The 20,480-nt window shown below is 42.7% G+C and overlaps 1 protein-coding gene across 1 annotated transcript; it reads left to right on the top strand.

Moving 5' to 3' along the window:
• The first annotated feature begins 15,645 nt into the window (after positions 1-15,645).
• On the top strand, positions 15,646-19,853 carry LOC127312238 (uncharacterized). The gene is made up of 12 exons (XM_051342790.1): positions 15,646-15,703; positions 15,813-16,579; positions 16,694-16,846; positions 16,999-17,268; positions 17,387-17,585; positions 17,694-17,768; positions 17,876-18,257; positions 18,361-18,556; positions 18,666-18,764; positions 18,899-19,155; positions 19,260-19,335; positions 19,438-19,853. The coding sequence occupies exons 2-12, from the start codon at positions 15,815-15,817 to the stop codon at positions 19,585-19,587; spliced, it is 2,622 nt and encodes an 873-aa protein (XP_051198750.1). The 5' UTR covers positions 15,646-15,703; positions 15,813-15,814; the 3' UTR covers positions 19,588-19,853.
• Positions 19,854-20,480: the final 627 nt, after the last annotated feature.

Here is a 20,480-nt window from a genome sequence, read left to right as displayed (position 1 = left end):
ATGCTGCTGGTGGAAGTCTTGTATCTTTATCTTTTCCTCCACCTCCTCCTTAGTGCGCGACCATGGTTCCCTGTCAATGCTGAACAAATCTTGCTGGGGAAGAGGGATTTCCTTCTCATCCCCGTCAGCAAACAACATTCTATAGACCATATTATCTAAAGTGGAATCAGCGGTAACAAAATGATGGCTTTTCATAGCAGCAATATCAAGCCTCCTAGGGGTTAATGGCACATCATTAGAATCAAGAGGAAGTCTTAAATGTGTTAAAATGCGCAATGCAATAGTTCCTCCAAAAATAGGCCCCCTGTTAGACAGGCGGCGAGCAATAAGAGAACCAAGATGATAAGGTGTCTGTCCAGTAAGTGCAGCATTCAAGAAAGCAAGATGGTAGCTAGAAATATTGCTAGTGTTCTCCCTACCAAGAATGCTAGTAGCAATGTAATAGGCAAAGTACTTAATGGCGGGGAGTTGGATGTTTCTTATCTTGCCACGCTGAATGGTGCGACAATCATCATCGGTGATCCCTCGATAGAGCTCCAACAGGTCCCGGGGGTTGTCATCAATCCTCCTTGCTGTACCTACAGGGGCAATATCCAATGCAACACAAAATTCTTCTAATTCCATAGTAATAGGATTACCATAGATCTTGAATGCAACTGTCGGCCCATATTGCTTGTTGTGGAACTTGAAGCTTTCGATGAAGATTTTGGTGAGCATGTAGTATTGCTCCCTTTCATCTCCCACATAGGCGGCTAAGCCTGCCCTGTTGACGAGGGTGAAGAAATCATCCAATAACCCTGCATTTCTCAGAAAATCAACACGGGAAAGACGAAGCATTAGGAGCCCCATTGTCTTCCTCGGGCGCGAAGCTTGGTGCGATGATATCCTCATTGTAGGATCGCCTGAGTCGTGTGGCGGTCCTAGAGGGCCTTCCGGTGCTGGTTGTCCCTCTTCGAAACAATTCTCCAAAGTTGAAGTTCTTCATCCTCCTTTTCTGAAAATTTTCAACAAATGATATAAAACTTGATTTGGTGACATATAATCAAGGGGAACTGCTATAGGAACTTGCTAGAGTACTAATCATGCATCAAAACCAGTTTATACAACTTAGAACAAGCATGCAAGGTCACTAAACATGTTACCTACAGCAGCAAAATATTCAAGATATACTCAACCAAACAAAATTCTACTTGGATAATCGGAGGAGTCACATACCGGAGAGCAAATGTGCCAAATTTCAGACAGAAATCTGGGCTGAGCAAAGAGATCGAAAAATCCTGAGCTCTTGAGCAAAAACGCGAGTGAGAGAAAGCTGGTGTCGATTTTTTCGGGAGAGAGAAGAGTCTGGGAGGAAGAGATGCTAAAGTGGGGCAAAGGGGGGCCCACACGCCAGGGTGGTGCGCCCCCCTTCCAGGCCGCGCCAGCCTGTGGGGTGCCACCCTGGGGTGCCCCACAGGTCATCTCCAGGTGCTCCCAGGTGCATTTTCGAAAAATAGGACCAACGGTATAATTTTTGAAAACTTTGAAAAATGCACATTTCTGGGTATTAAGTTTATTATTACTGGCCAGGAAATTTTTTGAAATCTCTAATTAACTAAGGAACTTTGCAAATCAAGAGTGCTACAACAAGTAAAGCAAGTGGAGGAAGAAAGAGATGTTGTTTACCTCCTCTATGCATATAAAAGGTATTTGTTAACAAGGTTGATCAAGTCTTGCCACCAAATAAATTTTACATAGCATATGAAGAAATAAACCTCAAATCAATCATGTTACCTTGAATTGTATTGATATGGATCCAATCATAAGATTTTGATATCCTTCTTTAGGCTCATATATAGGACAATCAATAGTTCCAATTTTGATAGTTCTCACATTAGAAATAGTATTGAATCCACATACTTTATCAATCCTCTTGGGGAAATAGATGGTATGCTCCTTATCATCAACATTGAAAGTAACCTTTCCTTTATTGCAATCAATAACAGCCCCTGCGGTGTTAAGAAAAGGTCTCCCAAGAATAATAGACATATTATCATCTTCAGGCATTTCCAACACAACAAAATCAGTTAATATCAAGCAGTTATTAGTAACTTGAACAGGAACATCCTCACATATACCAACAGGAATAGCAGTAGATTTATCAGCCATTTGCAAAGATATATCAGTAGGTATCAACTTATATAAATAAAGTCTCTTATAAAGAGAAAAAGGCATAACACTAACACCGGCTCCCAAGTCACATAGAGCAGTTTTAACATAATTATTCTTAATAGAACAAGGAATAGTAGGTATACCTGGGTCGCCCAACTTCTTTGGCACTTTGCCATTGAAAGAGTAATTAGCAAGCATAGTGGAAATTTCCTCATTGGGGATTTTCCTTTTGTTAGTAACAATATCTTTCATATACTTTGAATAAGGAGGAAATTTAATAGCATCAGTCAAAGGGATTTGCAAGAATAAAGGTTTCATCCAATCACAAAATTTATTATAGTGTTCTTCTTCCTTTGATTTTAGTTTCTTAGCAGGAAAAGGCATTTGCTTTTGTACCCAAGGTTCCCTTTCATTACCATGTTTCTTAGCAATAAAATCTTCTTTAGTATACTTTTTATTTTTAGCATGCTTTTCAGGTTCATCTTCAACCTCTTCTTTATCAGAAGCATCATTCTTATCATTATCATTATCATTATCATGTTCATTACCACTTTCAGTTTCAGCATCGGAAATAGAAATACTATTAGGATCATTAACAGTTTCAGAGGATTCTACAACATTTTTATGTTTCTTCTTCTTTTTCTTCTTAGAAGGAGCACTAGGTTCAATTCGTTGAGAATCTTGTTCAATTCTTTTGGGATGCCCTTCAGGATATAGAGGATCCTGGGTAGAGACACCACCTCTAGTTGTTACTTCATAAGCATGTTTCTCTTTAGAATTATTTTTTAGCAAGTCACTTTGCACTTTAGTGAGTTGATCAATTTGAGTTTGAATCATTTGAAAATGTTTAACAAGCATCTTAACATCATTGGAGGTTCTCTCCACAATATCATGCAAATTGCTAATAGCTTGACAATTTTCCATTAGATGATTCTCTACTCTCATATTAAAATTTTCTTGCTTAACAATATAATTATCAAACTCATCTAAGCATTGAGCAGGAGGTTTCGAATACGGAATATCTTCCCTAGTAAAGCGTTGAAGGGAGTTTACCTCAATCATGGATGAAGGGGGAATTATCTCACATATATCTTCTATGGGAGGTAGATTCTTCACATCTTCAGATTTAATACCTTTCTCCTTGAGAGACTTCTTAGCTTCCCTCATATCTTCATCATTCAATTCAATTAAACCCCTCTTCTTCAATATTGGCATTGGAGTTGGTTCAGGTGTATTCCAATCATCATGATTCTAGCTTATTTTAGCCAATAATTCTTCAGCTTCGTCTGGAGTTCTTTTCCTGAAAACACAACCAGCACAACTATCCAAATATGCTCTAGACTCAATGGTTAGTCCACTATAAAATATATCAAGTAGATCATTCTTTTCTAAATCATGTCCAGGTCGAGCTCTGATAAGAGAACAAAATCTTGCCCACGCCTCAGGCAATTTCTCTTCATCTCCCTGGTCAAATCTATAAATTTTCTGTAAAGCAATATGTTGAGCACTAGCAGGAAAGTACTTTCAAAAGAAAACATCACGCAGCTCAGTTGGACTTTTAATAGAACCAGGAGGCAAATTATTATACCAAGTTTTAGCATCATCCTTTAATGAGAAAGGAAAAATTTTAGCGACAAAATAAGTACGCATCTTGACATCATCAGAAAACAAGCTACTCATAGAAGAAAGTTCAATCATGTGTTCTACAGCACTTTCTTTTTCAGTACCACAAAAGGGTGCTTTCTCTACAATAGGTATATGAGATAGATCAAGAGAAAAATCATAATCTTTATCCTTAATGCATATAGGAGATGTGGCAAATTTAGGATCAGGAGATAGCTTATGTCTAACAGTATATTGTGTGAGAAACTTTTAAATTTTTCTTGCATCAGCAGTAGCATTGCATCTATTAATAAAATCATCATTAAGCTCCACATAATCTTCATCAGGATCATCACTAGAATAATCAAGTTCAGGTGAATTAACAGGTGTAGTAGCATTTTCATTAGGAGTTTCAGCAATTTCAATTTGTCTAGACCTAGCAATTGTAGCATCTAGAAAGGATCCCAATGAACCACTATCATCAAGCACAGCAGAAACATTATCAATATTATGAGAATTTTCAGATTCAACAGAAGTACCAGCAAGTGAAGCTTGTGGTGGTGAAACAAGTTGACTTATCACAGATGGTGAATCAAGAGTAGCAGAGGTACTCAGAGTTGTACCTTTTCTTGTAGTGGATGGTAATATGGCGACTTTAGAATCGCGAGGTTTACCCATGATGGAGAATTTGGAGCGAACAATATCAATCCAAGTGAACTTCCAAATAAGGCTATGCTCCCCGGCAACGGCGCCAGAAAACAGTCTCGATGACCCACAAGTATAGGGGATCGCAGCAGTCTTCGCGGGTAGTATAACCCAATTTATTGATTCGACACAAGGGGAGACAAAGATTACTTGAAAGCCTTAATAGCGGAGTTGTCAATTCAGCTGCACCTGGAAACAGACTTGCTCGCAAGAGTTTATCAGTAGTAACAGTTTTCATAGCAGTAGCAGTAGTGAAATAACAGCGAGAGTAACGAGACAGACGGTAGTGATTATAGTAAACAGCAGGATTAAAATACTGTAGGCACGGGGACGGATGACGGGCGTTGCATGGATGAGAGAAACTCATGTAACAATCATAGCAGGGCATTTGCAGATAATAATAAAACGGTGTCCAAGTACAAAGCAATCAATAGGCATGTGTTCCAATTATAGTCGTACGTGCTCGCAATGAGAAACTTGCACAACATCTTTTGTCCTACCAACCGGTGGCAGCCGGGCCTCAAGGGAATCTACTGGATATTAAGGTACTCCTTTTAATAGAGTACCGGAGCAAAGCATTAACACTCCGTGAACACATGTGATCCTCACATCACTACCATCCCCTCCGGTTGTCCCAATTCTTGTCACTTCGGGGCCATTGGTTCTGGACAGCGACATGTGTATACAACTTGCAGGTAAGACCATAAACAATGAATATCATGATGAAATAATAACATGTTCAGATATGAGATCATGGCACTCGGGCCCTAGTGACAAGCATTAAGCATAGCAAGTTGCAACAATATCATCAAAGTACCAATTACGGACACTAGGCACTATGCCCTAACAATCTTATGCTATTACATGACCAATCTCATCCAATCCCTACCATCCCCTTCGGCCTACAGCGGGGGAATTACTCACTCATGGATGGGGGAAACATGGCTGGTTGATGGAGAGGCGTCGGTGGTGATGATGGTGATGATCTCCTCCAATTCCCCGTCCCGGCGGAGTGCCAGAACGAAGACTTCTGGCTCCCGAGACGGAGTTTCGCGATGTGGCGGCGTTCTGGAGGCTTTCTGGCGACTTCGACTTTCTCTCCGTGCGTTTTTAGGTCGAAGGCAATAAATAGTCCGAAGGAGGGCGTCGGGGGCTGACCGAGGCAGCCACATGGTAGGGCAGCGCAGGCCCCTCCTGGGCCGCGCCGCCCTATGGTGTGGGGCCCTCGGGCCTCCACCTGGCTTGCCCTTCTGGCTCCGCCAATATTCTGGAAAAATAGGACCTTCTGCATAAATTCCGAGGATTTTCCTGAAAGTTGGATTTCTGCACAAAAACGAGAAACCAGAACAGTTCTGCTGAAAACAGCGTTAGTCCGCGTTAGTTGTATCCAAAACAAACAAATTAGAGGCAAAACAATAGCAAAAGTGTTCGGGAAAGTAGATACGTTTTGGACGTATCACTCATCATACCTTCCTCTTGGGGTACCCCAACGGTGTGCTCTGCACAACATCGGCAGAAGCGAAAAGCCCCGTTCCACCTTGTCAGCACCCATTCTCCGGCTTCGGGCGCCGAACATGGAGTTCCTGGAACCACTCGCCATGATCCGGATTGCAGGAAGCCTTCCACCTCCGTGCTGATCCGCATCTCCTCTTCGGTGGCTGTGTAGGGCCACCGCTGTCCCTTCACCTCTCCTTCGCGGGTACGTGCTTTGGATTTGTTTGCAGTGGCCTCATCAACCTTCTGCTCCATTCTCTCCTTTCCATCAATCTCAGCCGGATCGGTGGACGTGCCTTCGATGATCTTGCCGGATCCCTGAGAAGGATCCAGCTGGACTGGTATTAGAGGTGGAGGGGCGGGGGCAAGAGGTGTTGCCATGATCGGCTCCGACTGGGGGTGGGGGGAGAAGAATACATATGCACAAGAAAGCTAGTGTAAATTAAAGCTAGCCGGAAACTAGTTGGTTGGTTCGTTCATCTCTACGAGGTTCGATCAGTGAAAACTTGGAGCCGGGATTCTTATAGGAAATAGCGGACGCGGTGGTCAGAGCTGCTGGCGGAGGTTTTGGCGTGGTGGCTTGTCAGAATTAAGAACATGCGAAGAACACGGTGCATCGGAGAAACTCCAGCGAGGCTCCGGCGAAGATCCAACGCAGCGGATATGAGACCTCAGAGGCGACGCTTAACTGAGAGAGACGTGAGGGGGAGAATGAATGGATGATTAACCCTGCGGTGGTGATATTTATAGCCTGGGAATGAGATTCATGCTCTGCATCCTGTGGTCAGAATGCAAGCGTCGCGCCTATGGTTGAATGACACGCGTCCTAAACCCTAGCGGTAAATTCAACCAAGGTATTAAGTTACCGTTGGAATTACCCGAAATTGGAGCCTGGTTAGGCGGAACCATTTGATCCCCTTGGAGGATCCGGGAAACTTTGAGGTACTTAGTGTTATTTCTGCGAGGTAACTATCTGGAGAACCATTTTGAAAATTTGGTTGATGGATGAAGTCCCGCAGGAGATAAAACTTTCCGGTAAATAAGCTGGAAAGGAATTTCGTGAAGTCAGAGTTCTTCAAGATTTCCAAGACTTCCGGGAAGCTAACCGGAGATTTCAAAGGCTTGAGCAAGGCGGAAAACATGGTGAACCTCGGAGAACTCTGGGGGCTACTGTTGTAGGTATACTTCATGGGTGTACCACCGATAGTGCCTAGATCCGGCAAGCCCAGGTGGCCCACAGATGGTGATGGTGGAATATGGCCCATCGGGTGGCCCAGTTGCTATTGATCAAGATGAAAGAAGTCAAACCCAAGAACAAGGAGCCGGATCTAGTCTGGCTTGCGCCAGGAGTCAGATCCGGCAAGGCCCATCAAGGAAGCCGGACCCAGTACGACATTTTAGGTAATAGGTGGATCCTTGAAGTGAACGGCAATATAATATTCCGTAGTTAGGCAAGTTTGTATTCCGGCTGGGATTCTCCGTGTAAACCCCAGATCCTGGCGCCTTTATAAGTCGGATCCCGGGAGCCCTAGAGGCACAACCACAACTCATTGTAACAGCGAGAAAGCGTCCAAATAATTCCAGACAAGCAGCAGTAGGCCCTGCCTCCGAGAAGCGTGTTCCAAAGCTGGGTAAACTGTGTACCACCATCCCAATGGCTCTCCGCCCAATGCCCCTACTTCTCCCCCCTTTGTGAGGATCCCTCCTTCGGGATACCTTCGATTAGGCAACAACAGGTTGAGTTGGCGTTGTTCATCGAACTCGATGCCAAGCGCAGCAGGGGTGTTCTCAACCAGTGGTGCGGCCTGTGCAGCCATGGCGCGTGTGATTTAGAAATAAAAATTTCTGATCCGATAGAAATATGATCATCCTCTACACATCTTACAAAAGAATCTCCTCGAATTTCAAAATCTAACATGCTCATTAGGGTAATGAAGTTCATAATAAGACCTAAGTCTAGATTGATAATGGCAAAATCTAGAGCATGGAGTCGTTGAAAATAAGTTGGGGATCGGAGGAGAAATGTACCATGGTTCGATGGAGTGCGAGGAATCGAATAAAAACGAACAAATTGAAGATCCAATGGAATTGGTTTTGAGTTTGGAGGAGAAATAGAGAGAGAGAGAATATGAAAATCTTATTTAGGTTTTCCTCTTCCCAGCCTTTGAGTCGCGTCCGACACTTGGTACGGGCGGACGATACAGGCACAACCCGCCCGTACTGGGTGCCGCTGCCTTAGGTTAAGGCGGTACACTTGGTATGGTCAGACGGTACGGTCGTACCCCACCGTACAGGTGGTCGTTAAACTTACTGATTCATCTACGACATATTGGAGTTCCTTCGTCGTGATGGTACAGCCGGACTGTACGGGCGGATACCCCTGTACTGATGGTCGCTAAACTTTCAGATGATTTCGACATAACTTCCAACTTTCTCTTTGTTGGGCTGAGGATGTGGTACGGGCGTGCGGTACAGTCATACGCCACTGTACCGATGGTCGCTAAACTTTCAGGAACCTGCGAAACTTTCAATTTCTTTGCATTCCTTCACATGCCGTTGCACATCAACATTCCCTCAAAAATGACTAAGGTAAAACAAGTATATAATGTTTTAAGAATGCTCAAATGTTAGCATATAAAATTGAGAGGCATAAATACTTACTCCTCTTTTCCAAAGTATGTCATGAACACTCTTTATTAGAAAACAAAAACAAACAAACAAATATTAAACTAAACAAGAACTAGATAGAAAATTTATTAAACATGGGTTGCCTCCCATGAAGCGTTAAGGTCAATTAGCTTAACCCAAATGGTGATCATTTAGATTTTGGAAGTGGAAGACCCACTCCAAAGTATTAGTTTTTAAAGTAATGATCCCATTGTCATCATGCTTGGCCTTCTTCTTTCTAGGGAAGTGTACTACAAATGGTTCTTTGGATGGTAGTCCAATTCTTACATTTCCTTCATGCAAATTAATCAGAGATTTTATAGTTCTAAGAAATGGTCTTCCTAATATTATAGGAGCTATAGGATCTTCAGGCATGTCCACAATAACAAGATCAATAAGAGCGGGACATCCTTTAATTTCTACTATAATAATATGTTTAATGCCTACATCTTGTTTATAAGTTGAATCAGATAAGTGAAGTCTTAGCTCAGTTGTTTTGAATGGCCCCAATTTTAACTTATCAAATAAGCTTTTTGGAATGGTGGAGATGCTTGCACCAAGATCACAAAGTGCTGCTACCTCATTTACTCCAATATCAATCTTAATAGTGGGCTCAAATATATCATCAAGCTTAGCCGGGAGTTTCTCAGCTAGCTTCTTATATTGTTGTTCTAACTCACAAACTTTGCATGCTACTTCATGAATAAATTGGCGGTACATAGTATCATTACCTTGACCAATTCCGGGATTCTTGATGGTGATCATCTTTACTAGATCTTCCACGGAGTAGTCTGATGATCAAGCATTACTATAGTCCAGTTCTTTAGGTGTTTCGTCTTCTCCCTCAATCATCATCATCTTGAGATCTTCAACAGGGTTTGGTTTGGGCTTCCCTGCAAATCTTACACGTATTATAGTTTGGCTTTCAGCTATCTTGCCCAATTGTACCTCAACGGTATTTGTCCTTTCCTGTAGAACTTGAACATCATTCTTGAGAGAAACAATTTGATTAGATAAATTCCCTAACATAATGCTATGATTCTCAATAATCTTTCTAAGGGTGCTATTTTGTTAAGTTTGAGCATGCATAAAACTTTTGAAAGTGTTTCCAATTGAAACATTACCATTACTTGCTCCACTAACATTAGTGTAATTATTGTTTTGAACTCATGCAGGATTAATATATTGCTTTTGAAAGTTAGAGCCAAAAAGTTTTGACTCTTCCATGCAGGGTTATAAGGATTTCTTTCCATGAAGTCTACTTCCTCAACATTAGAATTGGTGATGGCATTAACTTGGGTATTTTCCTTACCCTTCAAAATGTTTAAAAGCTCATCTACCTGTGAAGTAAGCTCTTCATTATTACCTTCGATGAATGAATTCACCTTTCTTGAGGAGGATCTTTCTACATGCCATTGGGCATGGTTGCTTTGCATATCATCTAGAAGTCTTCTTGCAACTTCAACTTGCTTGCTCATGAATGTTCCTCCAGCTGCATTATCAAGCATAGACGTTGACATTGGGTTAAGGGCATTATACAATAAGTGGTGAATTAACCAGTCCTCCATTCCATGACTTGGACAGCTCATGGTGGCTTCTTTCATCCTTTCCCATGCAAGCGCTAGTGGCTCGCGGTCTTCTTGTCTAAAACCTGTAATGTTAGAAACCGCATTTGCATAGTCTTTGCTAGTGGGAAAAACTTAGTCATGAATATATTTATACATTCATCCCATGAAGTAATAGTTCCTTTAGGCAAAGCTAGCAACCAGTATTTTGCATTCCTCTTAGCGAGAAAGGAAACAAGCGTAATTTTACCGCATTGGAGTCAACATCTTTAATGCACATCATGTCACATATTTCATATTCAAGTGAATACCTGAATCCTCGGCAGTCAAGCCTCCAAATTGGTTCTACTAAACCAAACTCAAAAGGTTAGGCTTAATTTCATAGTTCTCCGTTGTAACAGCGGGCTGACTTATGGGTGCACGAATAAAATCATTATTGGGGATATCATATTCCCTTAACTTATTGTGTGCCATGGTTATGATCTTTTTGGTATTTTCTCTTATGAGTATAAAACAACAAGCAACTAATTTTTTGAGTTTTCAAATAGAGAACAAAATGGTGAATAAAACTAAAAAAAATGAAACTGACTAACAAGGTCTCTAGTAACCTTACCGGAATAGCGAAATTGCTACGCCGGCAACAATGCTAGAAAAAGGGTTTTTGATACCTTCGATCCAGAGTACGGATTGTAGTATGATAAGTTTTTTCCCTAGAATACCTAGGTTTAATCGAACCTTGGGAAGCACTGCTAAAATGGTGTAAAGGAAACGTCTATAATATTTGCTAGTTAATTTGATTTTATGTATGCCGGACCTATCTAGTTACTCTTAAATGGGGTGTGTTCCATGGTGGAAATAGGCCAGGGTTAAGGATTCTACTGCAGCTATGCATACATATAGAAATGAAGTCCAAATATGTAGTGAATTAAATATAGATAGGAAAATTGTGAGCAACACATCCATAAATACTCTTGCCCCTAAAGCCAGAGGTGACAAGAGCCTGTTGGTCCAACCACTGTTCTCACAGCCACGAGTAACAATAGTTATTAAGTAAATAAATACAAACCAAAGCATTAAGCTAGATGACTGTGCAATTGATTCTGAATGAATCACTAAACATGTATCGTTATTTTCCCCTTTTTGTCACCGGGGTTTTGCGGTAGCACACCGTTCTCCACTCATCTCACCTCTTCCCTTGATCGATCCAATAGACATGGGTACCTGCAGATCATCGAATCTAGGCAAAATGATAAATATACAAGATTGCAAAACTCTTATTCAATCCTTACACATAGCCCGTGGGTACTATTCACACATAATATCAAGATCAAGATTAAGATCAAAGATATAAATCATTATGGCAAATACTTTGATTGAAACCACAATATTCTTACAATGGTCGCCAATTCTCAAGTAGATCTCTATTACAATAGTGATGGCTATGGCTATGGAGGAGGTTAGAGATGGAATGGATGAACTATGGTGATGGATCTTCTTCGGTGTGGTGTAGATGGATCTGATGGATGGTGGCTCTGTTTGGCAAGGAATGGCTCCCCTTTTGGCGCCGTGTCATTCACAGAACTTATAGGGTTTGACCTCAGGAATGGGCGTACGGTACAGGCGGGCCTTGCCCGTACAGGTGTCCGCTAAACCTTTTGGAACCGCCTTTTCAAGCCTAGTCAACTTTGTGGTACTTGTGATGTGATTGTCTTCGGTAATTGTAGGTCCATTTGTCATTATGACTTGATTTCCCGCACACCATTCGAAGATAGGAGAGATTGCACGTATTTGCAATAATTAGGCATTAGTAACAAACTGAGAGGTAAACTTAGTCAATTTTTTCACTTAGCTAAACATTTAAACACGAGAAAAAGTGGCGTATTTCACAACCATCAACCTTCCAGGGTGAAAATACAAGGTCCGGCCTTAATTGGTTGTGACTGGTAGTGGCGTTGTTGAAGGCATTGTTTTGAGAGCATGGTCTTTCTCAAGGGTGAAAACCTATGATCTATGATCGGGCGACAAAAGTTTGTGAATTGTTTCCTTCTTGGAGGCATCGCTTATAGAGAATTTGGAATTCAGTTGTTGTCTTGGTGGTGTTTGTAGTGCTGCTGCAAGAAATAGATCTTTTTAGGTTGTATGCATGTGTAGTGCCATTAGGGTATTGCATCGTTTCATAGGCTAGATGTAATTGCTATCTTTACGATATTAATACGTTTCCTTTATCAAAAATATATTCGTGGTTACCATTATTAATTAAGAAGAGCATAAGAATTAACCCAATAGTTATATTTATAGGTAAACCTTATGAAAACCTAGAGTTAAACATGTCTAACATATACAATCATAAAATATAACCACTGACATCAAGCCAGCATCGACCGATATGGCGGTAACGAGTTGGGCTACACACCATCAACATGACAACTTTGATTTTGGTGGCGAGCTCCATTGGAGAGCGAAACACCGAGTATATCAACTAGAGGGGGAATATGCGATGAAAATGTAGTTAACTGAAGTTGACAGTAGACTTTTAAGCTATGAGTTGTCTAAGACACCATGTGTTAAATCTTGGATTTTTCTAAAATCATGAAGAAGTTTGTGTTTACAAGAAAGTGAGCGGGAGCTCGATAACATTCCTAATATTATATGTAGATGACATATTGCTTATAAAAAATGACGTAGAGCTGCTCAATTGTTTGGGAGATTATTTAAATATTGTTTTTGATAAAAGATCTTGGTGAAGCCATCTATATATTAGGCATCAAGATTTATAGAGATAGATCGAGACGTTTAATAGGATTTAGCCAAAGTTCATACCTCGACAAAGTTCTGAAGAGGTTCAGAATGACGAAGGAAGGAAAGAGTTCTTGCCCATGTTGCAAGATAAGACATTGAGAAAAACAAACTTATCCGGCTATGACAGAAGAAAGAGAAAAGATGAGAAACATCCCCTATGCCTCGGCTATATTTCCTATCATGTATACCATGATGTGTACTAGACTAGATGTGCCCAATGTTCTTATGTTGACAAGCATGTATCAAAGTGATCCAGGAGTGAAACACTAAACATTAGTTAAAAGTATCCTTAAGTATCTAAAGAGAACTAATGACATGTTCACATGGCCTCCTGTCCACCAAATCCATGTGAGGATACCTTCATCATTTTCAGTGAACTCATCAGGGTGTAATATAGGAGGGGATCCCAGGGTAAGTACCATTAGTATATAATCCATTGTCATTTTAGTCTACATTTTAGGTCAGATATCCTAGTTTAATCTATATTATATGGTAGTAAGCACAATTTTCATTGTAACAAACTCGGTAATTAAAATTTAGACGTTAAAGCTTTATCCGTTAGCAAGCCTACTTTGCATGCAAACTGCATGAATTTGTTTATTTTTCTTTGGGTTTAGAACTAGCACACTACTTCAAAGATGAACACCATATAGTACAATAAATACACCGCTAAATTGTCAGATTTTTTTGAAGACGTAGACTAAGAGGGGAAATACAAAGGAGTTCTCGGGTGCAACGCACCCCCATACTTGGAAAAATTAAAAAAAAAAAGTTTAAAAAAATTTAAATTTTTTGGAAATCAAAGATGATCAGGTATTGTACCTGAAACAAAATATTTTCCTAGGAAATTACTTCTATTGTATCCTGAGTAAAAAAACAAACTCGAAATGCCCCATGACCAGGTACTATTCACTTTATTTTTGTCATAATTTTGTCTTTTTTGCCCTGGAGTTCATGGGAATCATTTCGTGTCCAAATTTTTTTGTTACGAATACAAACTTGATCATCTTTTATTTTTCCAGGAAGATTCAATTTTTTTTTGACTTATTTAAATTATTATAATTTTTTTGGTCTATGGGGGTGCGTTGCACCCGAGAGCCATAAGTCCGTTTCGAAGACTAAGAGCAACTATAATAAACTTGTATCATCAGGCTATGAGAATTTAGATAACATATCTCTGCTGAGTTGGATGAGGAAAAAAGAAAAGAGAGAATACTAGTAAGCTCTAGATAAAAAGCCAGCTGCATCACCGGAAATCAGTTTCGGCTCGTACGTCCAGATGATCGCATTATCTGCACCATCCATCCTCCTCGGGATCATCGCATGGCTGAGTATAGGAGAGCTGTATTCAATTGTAAATTGATGTATTAAATCAGTGTTGGTCCCACTCCTCCATCACGGTCTTGGACCCATTTGACGGCACCGAACAAACGGTGCAAGATATTGACCAACTTCTTGTACCGGGATATTAAATCTTGGACCGGCTCCCGCCGACACTCACGGATCTTCCCCTGCACACTTTAAGGGATCCTATATCGTCTTCCTCTTGCCCGTCCCCCAGATCGGAATCCCCAGCACTTCTCTCAGATCTTATGCCTAGCCCCAAATCACCAGCTCTTCCTCAAGACACCCCGCATCGTTCCTTCTCCCCTTCCATGGCAACATCCGCATCTTCCTCCACCAACGTACCCCCTGCTTTGCTCCTCCCACTCATCCCCTGCCCGTACTGTGGAGACAGGATCGTAAGCTTTGTTGCCAGACGTGGCCAGCACCCAGGGACGCGCTTCTACAAGTGCTCCCATCACGATGTTAGTAATACAGCTGAATCCCCACCTCCACATTTTCCATTCTGCTTCAACAATCGCTCATAGATCTTTTTTTTTTTTACTTGAGATCGCAGGACGGCGGATGCGATTTTTACGAGTGGCAGCCAATTTACGCCGTCAGGCCTGAAGTCGCCGCAGCAATCGCCGGTCGCGGCGCTCCATTTCAAGGCCCCGCCGACGGCCCCAACACAGCGTCGCCCTCAGCGGCAACTGTCCAGGTCGCTCCCCTTGGCGATGAGGATCTGAAGCCGCTGCCGAATGGCAGCCAAGCTTCCCCTCGTCGCAACCATGAAGAAAGAGGGTTGGCTGGCGCCTACGCAGCCCAAATCCCCGTCGTCAGCATCATGCTCAGCGTGGTTAACCTGATGGTCTCTGTTCTAGTGCTAGCTTTACTGCTCGCAGTCATGCTCAAATTATATTTCGAGTAGGCGTGCTGCAACCTCCTGTAATTGGTGGTTAACTAGGTAGACAATAGGCAACTATGCCAGTATTAGTCAAGAAGTGCTGTCATTGTAGTCCCGCGAGTGGTTTGTTTGTATCGCTTATGCAGTCTATGTAAGAATCTATGCCAAATTATTAAGCCGAAATTATTAAGCACTTTGCTCTTCAACAGCTCGAAGTCATTTCTCTTTTCTCAATTTCCGTTTCTGCATTTTTTTCCAAGCCCAACGCTGCCACGCCTGTTGGACTAATAATTTATGAACACGTGTTCGACAAGCTCCGATGGCAGGTGTGGTTCGCGTACTGCATTCATGGCACATTACAGCTGCTTTACCATCCACCATTTCTCCCTGGAAGTCCACCTCACTTAGCTCCCTGCTCCTATTACAGGCCACCATTTGCACCCCACATCAGTTCTCTGCTGGCTGGCATCAACCATCTCCGCTGGTGCAGGTATTTCTTCTCCATCTATTGTTTCCAGTTCCTTGATCCAATGGTACCCCATTCTGCCTAAATCTACCAGTTCATACTTCTAATCCCCATCTATATATCTTGGTCGCAGCCATGTCCGAATCTGGAAGCTGCGATGATGATACGAGCCAACTTCGGACACCCTCTGCTGCCCGTGCAACCAGATCCGCTGGAGACCAGTCCAGGCAAGACAAAATCCAGACGCTCACCTCTCGTTGTTCAGTCAAGCATGCCTTCGAGGTTATCCAAGGCTTCTCCGAGTTCAAGAGATGGTTGGTTGGTGAGATTGGATGGGCCGGCATGCTAGAGGTTCCACATTTGCAGAAGCTCAACCTGAAATTCAGCGCATGGATAATGAGCCGTGTAGACGTACACAGCAGGTCCATTGTCATCACAGAGAAGAAGGTACTGCGTTTCTGGCCTCAGGATGTGTCCAAGGTTTTCGGTATCCCATCCGGCCCTCGTAATGTTATTGGGAGGGATGCCACCATCAGGCCAGACGCTATAGAGTTCATCAAAAACACCCTTGGCATGAACCAGGCTGGAGCCCATAGCCTAAAAGCTGCAGAAAACTTCCTTACCAGGGAGATTACCGATGACTCTAGCAAGATTGAGAAGGACTGTTTTCAGATTGCATTTGTTATCTTTGTCATGGGCCACATCCTTGCACCATCTAGCAAATATGATTATGCCACAATTGATTTCTGGGGAGCTCTTGCCAACACCGATAACATAGCTCAGTTCAATTGGGGCGAGTACATCATCCAGTCTCTACTTGACGCTGTTGAGAAGTACAAGAGAGATGTTAGAAGCCATGCACACACCATCAACCTGTTCGGCTGCCACCTCTGGCTTCAGGTGCCTTTCTTGTTGCTATCAAATATGTCTTTCTTTTCTATTCCTTTTTATTATTTTCCTTTTAATCACAAGTGTACGAGGCCGATAACAAAAAACGTATGTTCATATAAACAGGTATTCCTCCTCGACAACCTGGACCTAGGAATTTTCAACAAGAAACACGACCAGCTCCCACGGATTAAGGTATTCGACCAAGACTGGTTGAGGAAACTCATCACGATGGCCAGCGATGTAGGCAAAGTACCACATTCATACACTTCAGCGCCGGTACTTGAACTACACCTTATTTGTTCTGTGCTGCAAAATGTTGCTCTATCAATTTTTCCGCCTTCACAATAGAAGAACATGCATTTTTACCCCACCATTTTATATTTGATCGTCTAGTTTATAACTTTTTTCCTCATGATCTAACATTCCAGTTACGGTCGGTGGAATCGGTCTGCTACACCCGCGCCACGGTCGGCAGCAACGAAGCTGCCACCGAACGAAGAGATCATGTCATCGCCTTAACCAACACCGGCAGTGCTACCCCCGCCGAACCAGAGCCTGAACCCCACACAGCCGCCCACGCTGTCACCCCTAGGCCTATATATGTTGCCGCAGACCACACGCCTAACCATCCGACACAGTCGATTAACATTGGACCAATTGACTACTCAAACTATCTCAAGCGTCAGTACCCAAAATTGGTAAGTTACAGGCTCCATGACAGTGTGATAGACCTGTTTTCATCAATGTATTTGATTCTGGTTAACGAAATGTTCACAGTTGCAGTTCTCAAATTTTTTATTTTTTTATATTCCACAGATGGCTGATCCCCTCACCCTAATGCTCAAAGAACACAACGCGAAGGCATTCTCACAACTACACATTGCTAGGACAAACATACTAACTGACATGTTCAAGTTCACGGACAAACTGATGGCACACCTAGCCCAGAGATGTGTTTGCTGTCAGGCCAGGGGGTTCACCGACTGCCCGCTCGTACCAACAGATCATGCCTCAGGTCTTTTTCTACAACCAATTTTAACCGTTCGCAATACTCACTCTATTTTCAATTATTCCCCTGTTAGTACACCAACGAATCAATCCATTACATCCGCTATTTCATCAGGCCCTGCTGAATGTTTGCGCACGCCCGTAAACCAGAAGTTAAGCGGAGTCAGGCTGGAGCTTTCCGATGCGGAAGGTTATTAATACTTTGAACTTCATGACCTCTTTTTACTGCCTAATTTAAAGCTCACCAAAAACCGGTTGACGAAGTTTTACAAATTCCTTTTCTTTCATGTTTCATAGATAGCACAAACAGAGGGTCTGCTGGATCATCGAAACGACCTCCACTTGCCCCTGATTCTGTTGTGAACAGCAAGAAGAGTAGAGGCAGCGTGCTCGATCTGGACGATTTGCACTTTCCGGTTGCAGCCCATGGCATCAAGGACAAATGCTTGCTTGCTTACACCACAAACGAAGCGCTATACAATGCGGCCGACCAGGATCCTACCACAGCTGCAGTCTTGGGGCAGCTCAGCCCTGATCTTCCAAAAAGGCGGTCTGTGTTGAGTGGTAGTTTTGCGTCAAACCCATGGAGAGCTGGGTGGATTCCTCCCCCACTCCAGGACCAAGTTGCAACTGACTTGGAGACATCCATCAAGAGCCAATCTCCTGATGAGCTACAGCGGTTAGTGTCTTCTTCTTGCAACGTTTTATCTCTCAATCCGTTTTACTAACCCGTAGGCACACACAAACCCTCTTGAGTCACTTATTTTGTTCGGGCCTACCAGATTCTGGGTTGTCCACGACACGCCCCGCCTACTATGTGTTCCTGGAACGGACCTCCTCCAGCAGCTTGCCGGTGACCACACACTCGAGCACGAGTTGTCATGTGCCTTAGTAAGGCGCTATAATCAGATCGACTTCGAGAACAACGATGACTGTCCCTACCTGAACTGGAGGCACATCATGGAAACAGACTTCGCGGTTTGTCTGCTCAAATCATAATTTCAGTCTCTTTTTACGTCATGCTTTATCTATTCCACTTTCTTGCTCATCCTAAGCATTTCTAAAGACATTTTCTGTTTTTTTGCAGACCACAGTCCTGGCTGGAAAAGATTACTTACGTGCAATCTGTGTGCAGAATCAGTTCTTTGGCAAACACATTAGGCATTCTATCGCCTGCTCGCAATATGTAAGCACCCATCTTATTCCTGTAACTAAAATCACATCTCCTTTATTTTTTTCGTGTCTGGCGGCATCGTTCATCTTGCATTTTTTCAAAGATTCCTGTGTTCATCCATCCTTTTCTTTTCTGTTATTTTCAAGTACTTTGCACCGGCCATTCTCGAAGACGGGTGGGCTCTATACATGTGGGACATGGTCTCCAAAGATATCCATGTGTTAGACCCACTAGCCGGTGCAAGAGGCCCGTCCAGCGGAAGGAAAGAAATGCACGAGTGGGTATCGTCGAGGCTCCACGATGCGCTCTTCCAATGTTTTGCTGAATTCTTTGCTGGTTGGCCTACGAGGAAGGAACACTGGGGGAGAATATATCCTAAGATTGTAGACACCACTTTCTCAAGGTGAGGTCACTATTTTTGTTTTTTCACTTTCTACATATACAAGTGTTTTTGCAACTCTATTTATTTGTTTCATATTATACCGGCCACCAACATTCTTGCATCAGGTACGAATCTGGCCTTGCCATACTCCACCTGTTGAGATACTATGATGGCGAGAAACTGAGATCACCCATAACAAAGGTAAAAATCGCAACATAGTTCCTGTCAGGATCTTTACAACTTCTTGGCTGCCAACCTGAGACCGCATCTAACACGGCCCTGATTTTTCATTTCTTTTCCCAGCGCAACCTTGACAAAACCAGGCTTGCTTCCCTTCACGATATTATGAAACTCCGTGGAAACAAATCACCCCTACCTGGAGATGCACTATGGGCTGCACTAGCACCTAGCCAGCTCAGCCTTGGTGATTTCCTGAATGAAGTGGAGACCTGACACTCTTGGCCCTTTGTCGTCAAAAATCGTCGAAGACTTATGTTGTTTAGATTGCTAGGAGTCCTTTTTCACCGTTGAACTATACCCACATGGCTGCACTCCACTATCTAAGTTACCTTGTTGTAATTTTTCGCAACAAACTTATGTTGAACTCTATGTTTAGTTTGTGAAATGTTGGTGTCAACCCTCTGTATGGAGGGCTCGCGCTCTTGTCCTATGGAATCAGACAATGGTAGCAATGGTAGCCATTTTTCAAGCAAGGTCAATTTTCTTGGGAGTATGGTAACATGCTTAATGTTGCCACTGGAGATGTTGATGTCAAAACTCTGTATGGAGGGCGCGCGCTTTGGTCCATTTGACTTAGACACTGGTAGCCATTCTGCAAGCAAGCTCATTTTTTCGTTGGAGCATGCTACCATGCTTCCTGTGTCAACATCTTCATACAAGAATTTTAGCCAAGAACTGTATGGTGTACATTATCAGGTCTCAAAACAGATGAACAATCGAATAAGCTCACCCTCATCATCTACACTAGTGCAATTGCTTGTTTCATATGCAACAACAAAAAGTTCCATGCAAACAGCTTAAAACGAAGACTACACATAAATGTCCAGAAACCATTACACTCGGTTAGGCCACAAGTCTTACACAGCAAGCATGACGGCATAGATCATGGATCCTACACCCTCAAAAACCCAAAATGTAGTCCCACGCAGGGAGCTACCGAAACCTTGCTACATACCCATGGCACTTATGTGGACCTAAAAGCATGGCCCCTATTACTCGCCGTGGAACCGGATCCCCGAACAAACCAAAATGAGTCATCGTCCGGGAACCGCCCATGCCACCCCACATGGCGAACCGACCTACCCACCCGCAAACGCGTTCATGTC

This window comes from Lolium perenne, chromosome 7 (genome assembly GCF_019359855.2).
Source record: "Lolium perenne isolate Kyuss_39 chromosome 7, Kyuss_2.0, whole genome shotgun sequence".
Classification (NCBI taxonomy): domain Eukaryota; kingdom Viridiplantae; phylum Streptophyta; class Magnoliopsida; order Poales; family Poaceae; genus Lolium; species Lolium perenne.
The sequence above is the reverse complement of the archived record's forward strand: the minus strand, read 5'-3'. Positions and strand labels throughout refer to the sequence as shown.

Coding starts and splice junctions, on each gene's coding strand:
- LOC127312238 (XM_051342790.1), top strand. CDS start 15,815: ATGTCCGAATCTGGAAGCTGCGATGATGATACGAGCCAACTTCGGACA. Junction 16,847..16,998: donor ATTCATACACTTCAGCGCCG/GTACTTGAACTA, acceptor CTAACATTCCAG/TTACGGTCGGTGGAATCGGT. Junction 17,769..17,875: donor GGAGCTTTCCGATGCGGAAG/GTTATTAATACT, acceptor CATGTTTCATAG/ATAGCACAAACAGAGGGTCT.